Source organism: Quercus robur, chromosome 8 (assembly GCF_932294415.1).
Source record: "Quercus robur chromosome 8, dhQueRobu3.1, whole genome shotgun sequence".
Lineage (NCBI taxonomy): Eukaryota > Viridiplantae > Streptophyta > Magnoliopsida > Fagales > Fagaceae > Quercus > Quercus robur.
In genome coordinates this window covers 31413374-31432761 of record NC_065541.1, presented here as the reverse complement: position 1 = coordinate 31432761, position 19388 = coordinate 31413374, and the positions used below count along the sequence as shown (strand labels likewise).

The 19388-nt window shown below is 34.9% G+C and overlaps 3 protein-coding genes across 3 annotated transcripts; 1 reads left to right on the top strand and 2 right to left on the bottom strand.

The window, feature by feature from the left end:
• Nucleotides 1-5591: 5591 nt before the first annotated feature.
• LOC126695211 (thymidine kinase a) lies at nucleotides 5592-8187 on the top strand. Its single transcript, XM_050391877.1, has 4 exons — nucleotides 5592-5958; nucleotides 6397-6541; nucleotides 7323-7444; nucleotides 7597-8187. Exons 1-4 carry the CDS (start codon nucleotides 5684-5686, stop codon nucleotides 7865-7867), a joined length of 813 nt encoding a protein of 270 aa, XP_050247834.1. The 5' UTR covers nucleotides 5592-5683; the 3' UTR covers nucleotides 7868-8187.
• A 126-nt stretch (nucleotides 8188-8313) lies between these two features.
• LOC126695210 (BTB/POZ domain-containing protein At5g48130) lies at nucleotides 8314-11520 on the bottom strand. Its single transcript, XM_050391876.1, has 4 exons — nucleotides 11070-11520; nucleotides 10908-10977; nucleotides 9480-10619; nucleotides 8314-9081 (listed from the first exon to the last, which is right to left on the bottom strand). The coding sequence occupies exons 1-4, from the start codon at nucleotides 11162-11164 to the stop codon at nucleotides 8383-8385; spliced, it is 2004 nt and encodes a 667-aa protein (XP_050247833.1). The 5' UTR covers nucleotides 11165-11520; the 3' UTR covers nucleotides 8314-8382.
• A 4571-nt stretch (nucleotides 11521-16091) lies between these two features.
• LOC126695209 (probable serine/threonine-protein kinase WNK11) lies at nucleotides 16092-19018 on the bottom strand. Its single transcript, XM_050391875.1, has 3 exons — nucleotides 18793-19018; nucleotides 17387-17890; nucleotides 16092-16703 (listed from the first exon to the last, which is right to left on the bottom strand). Exons 2-3 carry the CDS (start codon nucleotides 17888-17890, stop codon nucleotides 16317-16319), a joined length of 891 nt encoding a protein of 296 aa, XP_050247832.1. The 5' UTR covers nucleotides 18793-19018; the 3' UTR covers nucleotides 16092-16316.
• Between the last annotated feature and the right edge of the window lie 370 nt (nucleotides 19019-19388).

Below are 19388 nucleotides of genomic sequence, written 5' to 3'. Positions count from 1 at the left end.
CAACAGCAATTAATGGTTAAAGAGTAAGGGAAGAGAAATGCAAGTATAAGGATAACACCGGCACATGTTATCAAAGAAGAAACCAAAAAACTCCGCAAAAAACCTCTTTCCCGCCCTCCAAGCGGTAAAATGATCTACTAAAAAATCAGTTGAAATACATGAATAGCAATAGACCCTCCAAGCCTAATGTACTCGATGCACCTAAGCCCTCCAAGCTTCTTGATCCAACAAGGTTACGTCTAACCTTGTCTTCTCTAGCTTACCGGATCCTACAATAAGCTTCATATTGCATCTGTCATCCTTGGCATCTTCCAATGTTTCCCAAGCTCCAAAAACACTCTCAACACTTTGAATGGGTGTGGGTAGTGTTTGGATACAAATCTCCTCTCATTGGGTATAACAATGGGAGAGGGAAGGAGAAGAGACTACAAAGATTTCTCTCTAAAAACAAGTAGCTCTCTCTCTAATAAGGTGGGTGTGTTGTAGAAACCTCTCTTAGGATTTTTCTCTCAATAGGCTCTTTTTTCAGCACATTACTTTTCGTGGGTATAAGGGTATTTATAGTAGGGTATGAGATAGAATGTGAAAAGTCAGTTTTCAATAAAACAGGGCATTCTAGCGACTGGGCCTCGCGACTGGAACGAGTCGTGAGTTAACTACCAGGCCAAACTGTACTTTTTGTCCTGTAGTACTTCAACTGTCGTAACCCTTCAGCTTCCTGCATGCTTCACACGAGTGCACTTTGGTGACTTGCCAGTCACGATTCAGTCACGAGATTCCTCTTGAATGCACATAACTTGAGTTTCTTAACACTCTCTCACACACAATCCTTTACATTATTCTCACCTAAATACATGGTTTCTACATGCTGAATTACAAGTAAATTTGGCATGGAATAAAGCCAACACATGGTTAATTAAATTCAACCTTACAATCTCTCCCTTTGGCTATTCCATGACAAAACACCCTAAAACAGACTCTAGACTTAAATGTGAGTTTGGGAATAATGACAAAACTCACTCACACCTAAATTTGGAAGCTGTGATGAACTTGGAACATATATACCTGTAATCTGAAACACTTGCACAAAACATATTAGACTTTTAAGATAAAGCAAGTAATAATAGGACAAGTATAATGTAACAAGTAAATTGCGATCAAGTAAACATGATGTAAAACATATGAGCAACTTGATCATACACCAAAACAATCATAAATAAATGAATACAATGATCACATAGTAAAACAAATGATCATCCAAACATGCATTCAATGAAACACCCTTTGGCTATTCCATGACAAAACACCCTAAAACAAACTCTAGACTTAAATGTGAGTTTGGGAATAATGACAAAACTCACACACACCTAAATTTGGAAGCTGTGATGAACTTGGAACATATATACCTGTAATCTGAAACACTTGCACAAAACATATTAGACTTTTAAGATAAAGCAAGTAATAATAGGACAAGTATAATGTAACAAGTAAATTGCGATCAAGTAAACATGATGTAAAACATATGAGCAACTTGATCATACACCAAAACAATCATAAATAAATGAATACAATGATCACATAGTAAAACAAATGATCATCCAAACATGCATTCAATGAAGCACAATAGCATAAAGATGTATGCAAGTCTAACACAAACATGTTGCAATGAGAACAACAAACCATAGATACTAAACATAACTCAAAACACCATAAAGCAAACAAAAAAACAAACAAAACAAAGTTTTCTTATTAACTCAATGTCTTCTCCCCCTTGGTATATGCAACTCCCCTATGGAATATCTCTCCCCCTACAAATGTGCATGAGAAATAAAAGTTCTCCCCTTAAGAATGTGCACAAGAGTCATATAAAAATGACAAAAGTATACTCTTCCCCTTTTTGACATGAATAGACAAAAGGTCAAGGAGAAAAGAAGGCAAGAGCTGAAGATATGAATAAGGAAAATGATGCATGAAGGATGCAAGATGAATAAGAAATGAAGCTCAAACAAAAGACAAAGCAACATGCTACAAAGCATAAGGTAAATATGACATGCTAGGATGAAAAAACAAGGTATAGACCAATGCATGACAAGGGTAGCAAATGTGTGTGCAAGAGGTGGCCACGTGTAATGCATGACCAAAACATGGAAAATGCACATGCAGGGCAAGGTGTGTTAAATACACAACCAATGAACCAGACATGTTCCTAATGAGGAAACATGAGAAACTCCTAAATTTGGTACTCATCGAAGTCCAAACAAGTGAGAAAATGCCTAAGAGGCATTGTATTAAACACCTAGAGTGCATACTATGAACAACAATGTAAAACAATGCATGAACATTATGAAATCCACCTTTAATACATGTTCTTTTTGCCACAAGGGGCCAATATCCAAAGAAACCAATCCCATACAAAAATTTTGACAAAAATTAAGTGTTCCTAACCCCTATAATGAAAATCCCAACCATGTATGCTTCTACCATTTATTTGTTTGTTTTCGCTTCTACTTTCACATGTATGCTTCTTTATAGCCCATTTATCGTATTTTCATGCTTTCAAAGCCTCTGTTTCCCATGTTTTATTTTTTGTTTGCTATCACATGTTACAATTAGGGTTTTATTATTTTCAATGATATGAACATTCATTCACATGCTCATGCATAATGCCATAGGTGCTGAGTTATTGCAAGGTAAGTAAAAGGTAAGTCATGCATTTGTAATGTACATGCATTTGTGGTATGATCTTGCTTTGATGATAGAGATGAATATGCTTGTTTGAATAAGTTATGCTTAATCACATTTTTATGTTTATGTTTTCTGCCTTGGTTTGTTACATGTTGCTGCCTTGAATATGCTTTGATGCCATGCTAGATGAATGTTAGGACCTCTAGTATGTGATGCATGATTAGATGAATGGTAGATCTTTGTTTGTAAGCATGATAGATGTGTGGTTAGGGATGTTTGATGCCATATTGATTGTTAGATGAATGTTAGTGTGTGTGTGTGTGTGTGTGTGTGTGTGTGTGTGTGTGAGTTAGAATAACAATATTGAGTGTGCCTTTAATAGGGTTAAGACATAAGACACAATGATGGGAAACCAACCTTAGGGTTAGGCAGTTTTGGGTGCCTAATACCTTCCCAAGACTGTACCTTAACTCCAAACTCATATCTCTGATAGTAAGATCAAAAGGTCCTTCCTCGAGAGGACGCTATATATATGGTTCCTAGGCCATTGCAAAAACGAGGTGGTGACTCCTTTGACTCCTCCTTTATGTCAACACCCTGTTGTTATGGATCATGGACAATCGTTGATTATACCTCCTCTTTTTTATGGTACTTACTATGCATACTAGAAAGTAAGCATGAGAGCTTTTTAACAGTCTTTAGATGAAAAGATCTGGCTGGCTGTCGAGGTTGGATGGACCAAACCTATTGATCCACTCACGTCTTAGGATGATGACAAGATCAAAGTTGCAAATTTCAACAGTAGAGCATTGAATGCCTTGTTTAGTGCTGTGACTAACAAGGAGTTTAAGAAGATCTCATCCACTAATAGTGCCAATGAAGCATGAACAGTCCTTCAAAACACTTATGAAGGTACCAAAGTTGTGAAAGATTCCAAGTTTCAAAGGTTTACCACAAGCTTTGAAGAAATAAGGATGGATGACGATGAGGCATTCGATGAATTCTATGCTAAGATCAAGGACATAGTGAATTCTGCCTTCAACCTAGGTGAAAAGATTCTAGAGCCTAAAATTGTGAGGAAAATCCTCAGATCTCTTCCAGAGTGGTTTCATGCTAAGATCACTGCTATTGAAGAGTCAAAGGACATTAACACTATTCCTTTGACGGAGTTCATTGTGAATTTGCAAACCTACGAATTAGATTTAGTAAGGATTGGCAAGGGAAGCAAGAGTAAGAATATGGCTCTAAAAGCCAAGAATGATGAAGAAGATGAGAACACAAAGTTCAAATCTTACATTACCAAACCAAAAAGTTCATCAAGAATGCAAATGTCAAGGCAAATGACAAGGATTGCAAACAGTCTGGATTTTCTTAATTTAAGTCTCAAGATAAATTCAAGAGAGAATCCAAAGAAGTTGGACAAAGCAGCAACACTCCGGCCGGTCCAAATTGCTATGGGTGTCAAGGGTATAGACACATGAAGCAAGAATGTCCTACTTATCTCAAGTCAATTGGCAAGAGCAAAGCCTTAGCTGCCACCTTGAGTGATATCGAACTAGAAGCAGATTCAAAGGATAGTGATCAAGAAGGAATAGTTAGCACCTTCACAGCTACTATTGATTCTTCCAAGGAATCCGAAGAACTGGTTGATGAGGAAGAGGATCTAATGGAGTCCAAGTTTGAAAAGATGGATGAAAAAGGTGATATCCATACTACTTACTCAAAGCTTTACAAGAATTTTGAGAAGCATGAAAAGTTGTATAGGGGAGCCAGGTGTCTCAGAGCTAGGTAAACCTCCTTTGTCGTGAACTCCCGTGAAAGTTCCCTGTTCATGTTGTTAGTAATGATTTTGTGTACTCCTCTAAGAGACTGTTCACCTAGTTGTGGTCTCGTTGATCACTTAGTTCAATTTCCACTCTCTTTTGTACGCTTTCGTTACTTTTCATAGATCTTTTTTATTTTAATGCTTTGTTGTATTCATTTAGACAAAATTTTTAATTACTTTGCTTCTAGAATTTTGTTTTCCCTTTATTCTGATACTTTGGATTAGATTGATTACTGAAAATCATTTCAATTTCTTAATTCAATGTTTGAGAAGTTGCTATCCTTTTAAGATGATAAAAATTGGGGAATCAGTTTTGTCATTTTTTAATGCATCTTCTGAATTTTTGATTTGGGGATCACTACGTTTTTAACAATATCCTAATTTTCTATTTTGAAATACAAGAGAACGATTTCGAAGAAAATTTGTTCGGTCATGCTAAGAGTTTCACACATGAATTTCTAAAATTTGAAGTGTTTTAAGTTTTAACTCAACGGCTCACTTTCGGTTTTTGTATTAACTTGGTTATCCTAAATATGAGAATGTTTCAAAGGTTTCCAATTATGAATTTAAATGATTATCTAAAACCCTGCAGTTTAAAGAAATGTGCAAATGTTGGTATGACCCAAAATAATTTCTATTGTTACTAATATTTCATTGTAGGTGATATTTTTAGTACTATGCCTTAGTTCTATGATACACATTTTAGAATATTTTTTTAGGATTAGTGATAATTTTTCATTTATTCTAATTTGAGATTTATACATTTGTCTAATAATATTATGCATTTTGAACTACTAATAAATCTAAGAATGTCATGAGGGATTTAGATAACCATTTAAATTCATACTAGCCTCTGAGTACATGTTCACACTTGTGCTCAAAGGTTCTTTTATTTTTTTTAAAAATTAATAATTTGCATTTTATAATTAAGAATTGCTACATTTTTTAATTACAAAAATACCTAAAGATATGATAAGATTTATACCGAAAAAAATTCTTAATTCCCAATATGGTGTTTACAATTACAATCCAACCACGTCCACAATTGAATTCTCCCTCCAAAATCACATTCCCATTCCCTCCAAAAACATTTTCAAAACAAGCTCTCATTCACAATTCCTAATTCACAACCCTCTAAAACCGAAATTCAAACAAAAGCTTGAACCGCTATTTATGTCAACTCCTCAAACGCAAGACACTCAATCTCACCAATCATTCCTTCACTGCCTTCAAATTCAAATTCCCATATTTCTCTTTTTCAAATCAAGAAACCTATCTCTCTCTCTCTCTCTCACCATTTCCATGGCCTCCTTCAAGCCCTCAATTCCCATTACCAGTGACCGTTCTGCCCGGCCTTCTGGCGAGGTCCACGTCATTGTGGGCCCCATGTTTGCTGGCAAAACCACTGCCCTTCTCCGCCGGATCAAGTCTGAGGGCAACAATGGCAGGTATGTATATTTGGCAATTGGGGTTTTGTGATTTTGCTCGAATTTTTACTTTTTCTGATGTTTGAGTATAGTTTTTAGCCTTGGCATAATAATGGGTTTTTGTCAAAATTTTATATTGGCATCATGATTAGAATGAAGTTTTGTAATTTTGGTCTAAGTCAGGGCTTGATTCACTTGTTTTGACCCTCCTTGGAGCAGAGTCAGAGTATTTAAGCTTGGACTAATAATTGGTTTTTGTCAAAATTTGAGATTTGCATGGCTAAAATGTGATTTTAGCTGAATTGTTTTGGTTCATGGTCTTTTTTTATTTATTTATTTATTCAAGTTATATATAAAATGTAAAAATTGAGGCTTTCGAGAAGTGAATTGGCCTAATTTATTTATATAGTTTTAATTTAATTAATTAATTAATTTTTGGGGATTATGAATTGTTTGTAGGAATATAGCAATGATAAAATCAAGTAAGGATGCAAGATATGCGAAAGATTCGGTTGTGACACATGATGGGATGAAATTTCCATGTTGGGCATTGCCAGATCTATCATCGTTTAGACAGAAATTTGGGGATGAAGATTATGAAAAGGTAATCTTAGAGTTGAAAAGTGTGAATGTTTACTGGGTTTTGCTGTTTTTTTTTTTTTTTTCTTTTTGTTAGAATAGGGTGTTGACGTGTTGTTTGTTTGCTTGTTTTGTTTTAAAAATCCATTTTATTAGGTGATTTGAATGAAATTAAATTGCCATCAGATATTGGTGGTTAGGTTGGTATTAACATACGAAGTTTACAAGGCCAATTCACACCAGTTTCGTTTCCCTCTTAGTTTGATGCTCAGCCTAAATTGAGTACGTTGGATGAATAATGTATTCCATTGCTTTTAAGTAAGATTGGTGACATTAGATATAATGATAAAAAAAAATAATGATGGGGTGTGATAAATGGTTAAAGTTTTAGATGTTCAGACTATGTGGTAGCTCACGGAAATGATCACAACTTTGTCTTTGAGATAATTTCTCTATAATCCTTAAATACTATTATGTAAATCCAGAAATTATGAATATTTTTCCACTCCTATAACTTCATTTTAGTCCCTACCAAACCATGTCATCTCTTTGATGCTGAGGGGGAAGAGAAAAATAGGGATGAAGGTTTAATGGAGTAAGTAGTATCATGTATCCTGTGGATGATATCTGGTTTATTCACATATAGGAGGATTGAGGCAGTGTATGGTGAGGATGGTTGATGGGATTCAAGATTGATGATGTATTATGTTTGTGATTTGTAGGTTTTTGAGTGTTAACTACTGCTTTAAGTGTTAATAATCTGACAAGTATAGTTTCATTCAACTATCTTCACCTTATGTTGACAGCTAGATGTAATTGGTATTGATGAAGCTCAATTTTTTGAGGATCTGTATGAGTTTTGCTGCAAAGCTGCTGACCAAGATGGGAAAACTGTAATTGTTGCAGGCCTGGATGGTGATTACTTAAGGTGCTTGTCGAAACTAATTTTCAGTTTTTCCTATGTGATTATGTATTGTGTAGAAATTTGTTGTAGAGCTTATGGCCCAGTACTGATTTTATTGTTTCCTTTGGTTGATCATTGTTGCATCCCATTTGATGTTCACATTATTCTATTGGCAGAAAGAGCTTTGGCTCAGTACTTGACATAATACCCCTCGCTGATTCTGTAACCAAGTTGACAGCTCGTTGTGAACTTTGTGGCAAGCGGGCTTTCTTTACTTTGAGGAAGACAGAAGATACACAGACGGAACTGATTGGTGGGGCTGATGTTTATATGCCTGTCTGCCGCCAGCACTATATCAATGGACAAGTTGTCATTGTAGCGGCAAGGAGTGTTCTAGAATCCCGTAAAGTTAAAAGTGAATCCTATCTTGAGGCTACTGTTGTTTAGTAACATATATGGCTTGTTTATAGCCAATAGTTTTTGCTTGGGCTTGTATTGTTTTTCAATCAGTTCTGAAGTCTATACAATATGGTGAACTTGGACATGTCCTTGGAATGTTTCTTTAATGTATTTTCAATCATTATGTATATAGAATGAAGTTTCTTCCAAGAATTCCATTATTGGTGGATGTATGTTATTAAGTTCTGGTAAGAAATCATATTCTTCCCTTTGTTGAAATTGTTCATGATTTGCATGTTGGTGTAAAGAGTTCATGGAGAGGTTCAATGTCTTGCTTCACATCTATTTTTGAATCTTGTTTGCAAGTATGTGCTGCTATGTGGATGTATGTATACAGAAATTATTGATTGTTATTGTTTACTTCTAGTCATATATATTAAGCTCTAGTTGTATGTAAATAACATCTTTTCTTTTTCTCAAATAAATCCCAGAAAGGAGCAACTTTGGCCTTTGTTCATTTTCTGGTTTTGATTTTCATACATATTGGGCTGATAGTTATTTCGCTACATTGACTTTGACCATAAGCCAACAGCACCTGACTTTCTCTTTGGTTTCCTACTTCCAAAGAAACTTATGTGGCGAAAGACCTTCAGTAGTCGACTAGCATACTTTCTCTGTGAAGCAAAATTCACAGAACCAATGCAACTTGTCACTTGTCCTAGAGGGTTCCTCTTTTTGCTTAGAGATCTACTTTCCATACCATATGGTTTTGTGCCCTGTGCTTTGGTTGAAATTGGTTCTGTTCTTTTTGAAATATTCTGCCATTGAAGAGTCCTCTTCATGGACATGAGCTCTTGTTCAAGAGTTTGAATTCTGAAGCTTGTGGACTCATATTCCTGTCTTGAGAAGTCAGGTCTCTGCATTGCGAGGTCTTTTTGTAACAAGAAGCTCAAGGGTCTACTGCCTGGCTCTGCTCCATCTGTGTATGGGCTCTCGCCTAGATTCTGGCTTTTGGAGTTTGGACACCTAGAGCTTGAGAGGCTTCCAGAGAACTCCCCGCGGTGTGCATGCCTAAATGAGTCTGAGCATTCTTTGAAAGCTTGGTGTGTATTAAGTTGCTGAACAAAAAGTGCCTGGACAATCAGTCGCAGTGGCATCAATTCATTTTGAACAGCCTCAATGCATGCCTCTTGTGATAGCTTTTGGCAGTTGAGATATCTGCAGACTGTCCCCTTCTCTTCTTGTGATATGCCTGGGTGTGACTGAGGAGTAGAAATAGACCACATATGTAAGAGTAGTTTAGAGTAATGTTGAAACTTAGATTGGATGAAAATGAGAACAGACTAGAAAAGACTCGTGCAGAGTCAGAAGTGAGATTGAGACTAGGTTGGCTGAGTTGAAAAACTAAGAATCAAGCTTATGTATCTCTGTATGCAAAGATGAGTTCTACAAACTTTATAATTGTGATCTACATGGTACCTAAAAGTTAAAAATTTGGCTTCAATTGCTTGGTTAAATATTGAAATCTATTGGTCTATGGTTCCAGGGTCATCATCTAAGTGAAAATCATCAAACATCCTTTGATATGTGTTTTATTTCAAATTCAGCCAACTTGATTAAGTTGAATCTTTCAGGAATGCTGAAGTTCATGAAAGCTTACCTGTAGGAAGGTGTCCATTGCTCTGTACAGTTGATCGTGGTTGTATCTCCAAGAGATTGGTACTCTTTCAATAAGTTCCATGTATCTTTTAGGCCCCATGTCTGGATCAGGAGCTATATGAGAGAGATATGCATCCCATAATTCTGCAACGATTGAGTTTCTTGTTGAAGGAGTGTGAATCATGTCTGAGTTAGATGATACATATAATGAAATTATGCTCTCCATTGTAGCCAACTCTATGCTAGAAATTGACTCCATTCCCATTTTTGGGTGGAAAAAATCTTCCACTTGAGCAAAGTGCAACATAGATGCAATCTGATCTTGCAACTTATCACTTCTCAAACCAACTTCAAGGGATCTAGAAAGCAATGCAAAGTAAAACCCAACAGGAATCACTCTACTAGCTTTCTCCCCCATGGGCAGCAGATCAATTAAACCTTGCAGGATTGCTGCAACTTTCTTATTTGTGTCATCATCCCCAATTCTCTCAGCGGAGTTCTCCCAAAATTGGTGTGTCTTCTTGGAGAGTACCCATTTGTTTGTGTAGAAAACAATGATGGGACTGACATATTTTTCTTTCATACCTTGTCTTCTCAAGGATCCTATTATTCTTTTGAAGAATACAAACGGTAAAGCAATCAGATCCTTGATCCAGAGGTCCTGGCTCACCATCTCCTTCACTGTTTCACAGCTCCAAGCTTGGCTAGCCAATGCCTCCAATGTGACTACGGGTTGGTCCCGTCTCCTCTCTGGGTCAAGAATCTCCATACAAGCCATGAAGGCAAGTGATTCAATGCAGCGGCTCACGAGTAGCAACTCCTCAGACCAGGGAAGCAATGTTTGGCACTTTTGGAGTACAATTAGGGTGTCATCCCAACTTTGCAGAACCACTTGGTTCAAATAGAGGTCAAACCGCTCACAGAGATTACCGGAGCAGTAATCTTCTGTCATCTCAAGAAACTCTGCTGCACATCGCAATGCTGCTACATTGAAAGGGTCAATAAATGTGGATGAACCATAGATGAATAACGCAATCATCTCAAAGGTATCTGATCCTCCAGGGAAATCTTGTGGTAGCTCAAGATCGGTTGAGTCATTTAATCTTTTCTGGAAGTATCCACTCTTCGAAGATAGTGGGTTCTGCAGCACAGCAAAGAAGAAAACTACAAGGTAAAGCTTACTAAAAGATTTTACATTGCAAATTTCAGTCGTTTTCACGTTTCATGCATATATATAATCTTTGAAACAAGCAGGAAGCCCTGATGTCTCCAGTTAGATATGGGGCATAGCAAAAATTAGTAAAGAAATGCTTTATACTTTCACAAACAAAATTTTACCATTTTAAATGACCTTTAAAGAGATTTCTTTTGGTATATGAGATAATAGACACAAACCTAGATTGACTTTTAGATTCAAGATTTGTCATACCTTGTGCAGGTTGAATATTCTATCACCAACTCGAACACGAACACAAACAGGGAAGCCAGTCTCTTGGCTCCTGAGACAAAGATCCACCCAACATCAGTAATTCAGAACTTTACCAAAGCATGTTATGAAACACAAACAACACCAATGAACCAATAATCTTACCATGAAATAACCTTAATCTTGAGCAAGGCTCCTATGTTAGGTGAAGAGAAAGGACTTGAAGCCACTGAACTATCTTTGGGGCTTAAAACTTCCATCAATAGCTCTCATATAAGTGCTCTCTCAAACTGCTATTTACTGAAAGTGAAAAATAGAAAGCAACCACAGTTGATTTCACTATAAGCATAAACACACATATGCTTCTGAATCTTTCTCTCTTTCAATAGCCATAAATGCTAGAAACCTGTCACAAGAATCGAGGAAAAGAGTACTGGGGCTTCAAGAATTCAGAAAACCAGTGGGAATAAAATAGAATAAAAGAGAAAAAGGAGGTGGTTTTAATATACTTGTCTACACACATTCGTGCAGTGTATTTTCTGGTCAAAGTCAAATGCACACGAGTGAAACTCGATATCCAAATTTTAAGCCTTCAAAAACGTTATCGAGTGGGGTGAAGTTGAATTCTTGTACTAATTCTTGGCCTCGGCCAGCAAAATATGGTGCAATCTCCACACTTTCATGTGTTCCTTGCACAACAAGCTTTGTATACAGAAAAGTTAGTAATATATAACAGCAAATGTTAGGGACTCTCTCTCTCTCTATATATATATATATATATATATATATATAGAAAATGTTAATGAATACCCTTAGGGTATTGGTTAATAATCCATTTAAAGAAAGTTTTTATAAGAAATTTTTTTTTTAATGTTTTGACAACTTTTTTTATTTCCCATAAAAATGATGTCAAAACTTTCCTAAAATAAATTATTAACCAATACTCTAAGGACACTCGTTAGCATGACCTTTTATATATATATATATATATTGTAATTAAAGTAACACCACTTTTAAATTGGTTCACTCCTAATATTACTTTTATTATGCTCTAATTATAACATATCATTTTCTGGTAATTATGAAAAAATTTGTATAATTAGAGATAACATGAATATTTTGAACATGATATATACCCAAAAACATCATATAACATATTCAATCAAAAACAAGTTCAGTGGCATTTTTTTTTTTTTTACAATGTGCGGCATTATTTTTTTGGAATGTGTTTTTATATTTTGAAAACATGACTTTAAATCACATTTCTAGTTATGAATCACAGTAGTGTGTAAAACACATTTTTGCATTTTTACAATTTGTAAAGGTGATAAGTTATGATAAAAACAACATCATATTTACATGAATTTAGTATAAATCATATATATATATATATATATCATGCACTAACTAATCACATGAATTCAGTATAAATAATATATATATATATATATATATATATCATGAACTAATCACATGTTATATCAACAATTATGTGTCTAATGATGCTTTTTATAGAATTAGAAAAGTTAGCAATAATATAGGGTTTGGTGGCGATCTCAAGGAAAAATGAAACGGTGTATTGGGAAAAAGGAAAGAAAGAAGAATGAAAGATGGAAATATGAATAAAGTATGATAAAGGTGAAGATGAAGTGCGGATGAAGTTTTGGAGCATATGGTAACTGCCAAGACGGCACGTCTTCTTAAAATTCGGGTTCTTTGGAAAGAGGAGTTTTGCTTGCTTTCTCCCAACAACAATTCTCAATCCCAATGATCACTTTTCTTTGTTTTGGAAAAACATAAATATTACTATTACACTAATTTTTACTTTTTTTTAAAAATTTTTTATTTATTTTATGTAGTAGTATTTACATATGGGTTATGTATGCACACTTGCAGGCATATAGTTGAAAACTGTTTTGGCCTTTGGGTTTCATTGATTAAGTACATTAAGTACGTATCTGCATTTATTCATGGTGGTTTATATTCTATACAAGATTATAATAAACCAAGTGGACCTTGGCAAATCTCTCACGTATTAGAATAACACACCTTAGATCTTTAGAACTCAAGCATTACACAATACATTCCTTCAAAGCTGCATTTATATATCTATATATATATATATATATATATATTAAAACAGTAAAGGGATCCATTCTTTGATCTCAATCAATTATTATTTAATATTGCATCAATTCTAGGGGATCCTAAAGTAGGAAGCAATTTGGCACCCATTGATTTTAGAACTCCAAAAGCTGTTTAGGTAGCTTCCCCAGTGAATTAGGTTGCAATGAACTGCACAAACTAGCCTTGATACCAATTGTGCTTTCGGTGTTAGATGCTCAAGTCTTTCTGAGAAATTACACTGCCTCTCTTAGGTTTTTAACCTTGGTGTAATTTTTTTTTTTTTTTTTTTATAAATAATTACGATAGGATTTTTTTATTTTAACTTATGACATTAGTTTCATGATTATAACCCTTATCATTAGGTCAAGATATCAATTAATTTTTTGTATAGGCAGGATTTGAATTCAAGTTCCTTGTCTAAGAGCATCCACATTGGTGGTGCTAAATAACTATATTGCTATTTTTAACACCACTAAATACCAAAATGTGCCCTACAATGGTGGAACTAAATCTATATTTTTTGGCTTTAATAGCTGTGCACTGTAAAAAAAAAAAAAAAAAAAAAAAAAAAAAAAAAAAAAAAAAAAAAAAAAAAAAAAAAAAAAAAACTATTTTATTCACATGTTCACACTGGTTTACAGTTCCACCTTGCTCTGACCCAAGCCCCAAGCCGCTGCTGCTATCCATCTCTCTTTTCTCTTTGCTGTGATTGGGTTTTTTTGTGTGTTTTCATATGGGTTTGGTGGCTGTGGTGGTTGATTTTGGCTAATATAGTGGTGGTGAATGATTTTGGCAATGGGTTTGTGGATTTTGGTTATGGTGGTGGTGGATAATTTTGGCTTTGGCAGTGCGTTTTGTGGATTTTGACTATTGGTTTCGTGATTTATGGTTGTGGTTGTGGTTGTGGCAGTGGGTTGTTGTTATGGTTGTGATGGTTGGTTGTCATGGCTGGTGGTTGTGGTGGCCGATGGCGATGGGGTTGTGGCTTTGTTTTTTGTCTTGTTTTTGTTTTTTTTTGCATTGTAATGTTTGGTTTTTATTATTTTATTATATTGTTTATGTTATTTTATTGTGTTAAAAGCTAAAATAAAACCACTGATGTTGGATGTTTTGTAAAGTGAGAAGGTAAAATAGATAAAGTAAATTTTGGTGGAGCCAAATAGCTAAAATTATGGCTCCACCAATGTGGATACTCTAAGGACTAAAAAATTATGAGTTGAATTAATGAGAGCCTACAGATCTGTTTAGATACCGATTATTTACTGAAAATTGAAAACTTATTAATTTTTAAATGTGTGAATAGTGTTGTGGGACTCAAAAATGCATGGGTATTCACATTTTGCTGAGTTTGGTGGTCCCATAAACAGTGCCGTGAGACCCCAAAAAAATTGCCAAACGCAACTGAAAATAGAATTTCAGCTATCCAAAGCACTACAACTTTGATCTAAAAGTTATTTCAAGTTTTCATTGTACCCTTAAATTTACTTGCCAAAAAAAAAAAAAAAAAATCCATGCAAGAGGGCTGTTCTACATAATGACTAGTGCCAAATAAGATTGCTCATACATTTTGTTCATTATAGCCCACTGGAATGTTTTGGGCCTTTTGGCTCAAACATAAGATACAATGTAGCTTAAGTTGCAGTTTTTTTAAAAATCATTATTTTTTCGGTGTATTTTGGGTTTATCCAAAGCAAAAGGCTGGGAACAGAAGTTTATGTAGCCCATTACTTTTTTCCCTCATAAATAAGTAAATATGTGAATTAATAGTCATAATATTACATATGGATGATGAGGAAAGTATATATAGTTATTCAACCCATTACATGACCATGACTATATGTAAGGTTATCAAAATTAGGATTTTACGTAAGATCGTGGAAGGTAAGTGGGATCGTGGATTTTAGGTGAGATTGTGGATTGTAGGATCAGATCGTGAATTATAAGATCTTATATTATTTGAGGAAAAAAAAATTAGTATATTAAATAATCAAATAAATTATATATTCATAAAATACCAAAAATTTGCATCCATTTGATGTAATTACCATACATTATTACATTCATTTGTATGCATCATTTAAAGAGGTCAAAAATCTCAAAACGTCCCACTCTATTGGGATATTATTTTTCGTTTGGTTCAACTAACACTCTATCTCCCTACATTAGAATAGGAAAACTTGGTCCATTAGGATGTTATTTTTCATTTGGGTCCAACTAAACCTTCTATCAAGTAAAAGAAGATTATAAAAAAGTAGGATCGTTTGGAATCGTCAGAATCGTATGATCCTGAACGATCGCTAAAATCCTTAAAAGATCCAAATCGTTTTGAGTAAGTGGGATCGTAAAATCGTAGGATCGTAAGATCCAAATTAGGATCTTGACAACCATGACTATATGTGCCATATATAATATATTCAACTTACTAGTATTTTAATCATACGACCCACCAAGTCATTTAAATAAAATAATTCACATATGTATTAAATAGATTATGAATTAAAACACATATGGATTGGATGGTCATTGGAATTAATATAGGTATAAAGAGATTTGGAAAAAGATTTGAATCCAAAGCTGGGACTTGACATGTTAGTGTTTTTCGAGACATATGCATCAATTCATGCGCAGGCACAAGGTTGGTTTTAGGGTCCAAAGTTCAAATTGGATGTATACATGTTCAATTCAATTTAGAAATAGCTAGGGATTTTACGTGTAAGAGTGTAATTGTCTTTGACCGGATTGATATCAGGTGCACTACGCCAGCAATAATATATTATTGGGCAGATTCCACGCAAGAATTACTACCTCAACCTCAACAAAGGGATTTGATATTACTTTAGCATAAAAAGATCCTTCCAAAAGGAAATGCAGATGCAGTGCAAAGCATGTTTCAATTTGCAACTCATGTTTGCCTCCTCATTCAGCACCTGAGAATAAGCTTTACTAACCTAATTCGGCCTTCTATGAAAAACATTATGCAGCAAGCACTAACAATTACTGGCTCTAGAGTTGCCTAGGCCTTAAGTCTCAAAACAAGGCAAGACTGCGGATACGATACCCTTAAGAAAAACCAATTAGAGACATTATCTAGTATTGATTGATTACAAAAGAATCTAATTATTCTGATCAACAAACAAACTAGACTAGACAGGTCTAATATTATTGCTTCAGTTTATTACTTATGTACACAATAGGTTTTAGTGACAACAAATCTAGAAGAGAAACAGTTATGGATAGTTCTATGTTAATGGTTACCTCTAAGCATATTGTTCGCTCAAGAAGTCATCAACCAGTTGGCTCAGTCTCTTCATCACTGACTTCAGAAAAGAAGGGGTCTTTGAGAAGATCAGAGGCTGAAGGTCTTGCCCTTGGCTGGGCTAGGCACTTCTCAATGAACGCCTTCACTTCCGGATCCATCTCCTTGTTCAAAGCTTGGGGCTTCACTCCAGTCGTCACCTTCTTGTATATCTTGGCGACACTATCACATTCGCTGTATGGGATCTCCATTGTCACCATCTCAAGCAAGCACATGCCAAAGGAGTATATGTCAACCATCTCAGTGTAGTCTTCCTCATACAGCTCTGGTGCCATGTACTCTGGTGTCCCTAAAATTGAATGTGCTGCATGGCTCTTTCCGACAATTGCCGCAAATCCCAGATCACCGATTTTCACCTATATGGATAAATAATACTGCTTCAAGGTCACAAATTCATAAAATGTCCAAAGGAAACTAGATTCAACTATGAGTATGTTACCCGATTAAATGATTTTTTTTGAGGGGACACAATTTCAGAGATTTGTTGCTTCTGAGTAATGTTTAACACCTGAACCAAGGTACACAAGGCTCTGTATGGATACAGGAAAACCTGATCCTGGATTGGTCATTGAAAAACCAGTAATTCTTATTTTTAGCATGATATGACATTTATTTTTTTCCTCTCTCTCTCTCTCTCTCATGTGTGTGGACCTCCTTTGTCACTCTCCAGAAAAAGGATCACAGAAGGTTAATTTATAACAATCACTAGTCTTACCCAATATCCTTTTTCATCTAATCAAAGCCTAAACAACACCCTATTGGTAGCCATATCCAACCATTCATCTGGTATTCATAGCCAATCATCTAGTATTTATTAATAAGATATGGTGATAAAACAAACAATTGAGATGTAAAAATTATCATTTAAAGTGTAAATATCTTGCCTCCATGTGCTACATATATATTTACCATTTATGGTATCTAAATTAATTAAACAGGACCAAAACACAAGAATCCAGATAGCCAATTTAGGCTCATTAATTTTTTTTTTCTTCTATAAAAGGAAACCAATTTCTTAAGATTGAAAATGACTTAGTACCTGGCCAATGTTTCCATTGATAAAGATGTTACTGCAATTAAGATCTCGGTGAATAATACATGGCTCATGGGTATGCAGATACTCCAATCCCACAAGCACCTGCTTTGACCACTTCTTCAAGGCCTTCATGGAAACATGGCGATGCCTCTTCCTGTAATCCCTCAAATTTCCCGATGTGCACACCTCAGTAATGAAATTCAACGTGTTACGTTCATCATCCTTCCATACACTGTAACAAACAATGATGTATTTGTTTTTCAATGTCCTCAACAGCTTAACCTCAGAGAGAAGCCGATTGATAAGCACTGGATCGTCACTGAATTTCCTCAACCTGACCTGATTCCAGGCCACCTCTATACCTTCCTCCTGATCAAAAGCCCTGTAAACCTTCTTCACAGCGCCAGAGCCTAGAAGATCATTGTACCTCCCAAACCGTCCAGTGGGATCAACCTCAGCAAACGCTTCAGTTTCACGATCAGTAGTGTTTGCATTTTCCTCAGGCATCTTCAAAGATCAACAATTAGAAATGTTAAAAACTAGGAAAACAATGGGTTTTCCTATATCTAATAAGTTCTATATTATATTTCTTTTAATTGGTAAAGTTACAAACGCACTTCTAATTTTCTAAACCCACAATCTCACCATCCATCGACTTTTCCCTTCAAGGGGAAGAGGTGTTATTTGAGCTAGAAGCGATGTCTAACAAGTTTCACACAAACAATGTACAATACAACAACATAATAAATATGACTCATAAAAATTGTACTAAATATTTGCCATGTTGGGCGTATAATTTTTCAGTAACAAAGTATTCAAATTTTGGATACAGAAGTACAAAATCCACTATATATGCATTCTAAAATTTTGAGACATGCAAAATTCACATTAATGATTCAAACTTAATTAATACTTAGAAAAAGGCAGTACTTCAAATGAATTAATTAGCAACCATTTGCACCTAATACTCAAAATTTAGAAAGAAATGATTTAGCCATTAATTGATCAAGTAATCACAAACCTACCTAGGGTTTCAGCTTTCAAATACAAAATTCCCAATCCCATTCATGAAAGTTATAATTTTTAACAACAGAAAATTTTCAAAAAAAAAAATCAAAAATCAAAAATCGAAAAAAAGCAATGAAGAGAGTAGTGTTTACTGTTTAGTAATTTCATTATTTTATTCGTGAAAATTCGTAAAAAAGAAAAGAGAAAAAAGGAGAGATTAAAATTAGAAGCAAATTATGCGATAAAGAAGCCGAATTAAAACGATAATGTGAGTTATGAATCCGATTAAAAAAGAAAAAGAAAAAATACAATCCAGTAACAAACTGAGCAAGCTAGGGTTTTAACAATCAGAGATACAATACTAGTATTATTATACGTAGAGAGAGAGAGAGAGAGAGAACCTTGAGAAAGGAAGAGAGAGAGAGAGAGAGAAGAGAAGGGTGTTAGCTTAGCGTGAAGAAACGAAACACGAAAATGAAGTGAGTGAGCTAGCTAGCTTAGAGTGAAGGGGCGGCGCTATTTATAGGTGTCGTGCCCTCGGGATCTGTCTTCTTTTACACGACGTCGTTAAAATAATGCCTACTGCCCTAATCCACTCTCTTATCATACCTTTTTCTCACCCAAAAAAAAATAAAAAATCCTACCCCTCCCTCCCCGACTACTGGAGCCAACACAATGCGAATACGTGTTTGATTTTTGCTATATGTTAAAATTATGTCTGCTCTACTGTTTCAGTGCATACTGGAGTATTGAAGTCTATCCTTATCCTTGACCATTAACACTTATCCACACTCAATTTAGAATTTTATTTTATTTTACTAAATTACGTTTTAACCCTAAGTCTGGGGTGTTTTTATTTTGATAATTTATATTTGATTTTGTTTTTATATTAATTTTGTCATTCATTTCTATTTTATCTCACTATTCATTATAAAATTTTCTTCCTACAATAATGAAATTTATACATTCCATAGTATTTTAGAATTAGTATTTCATA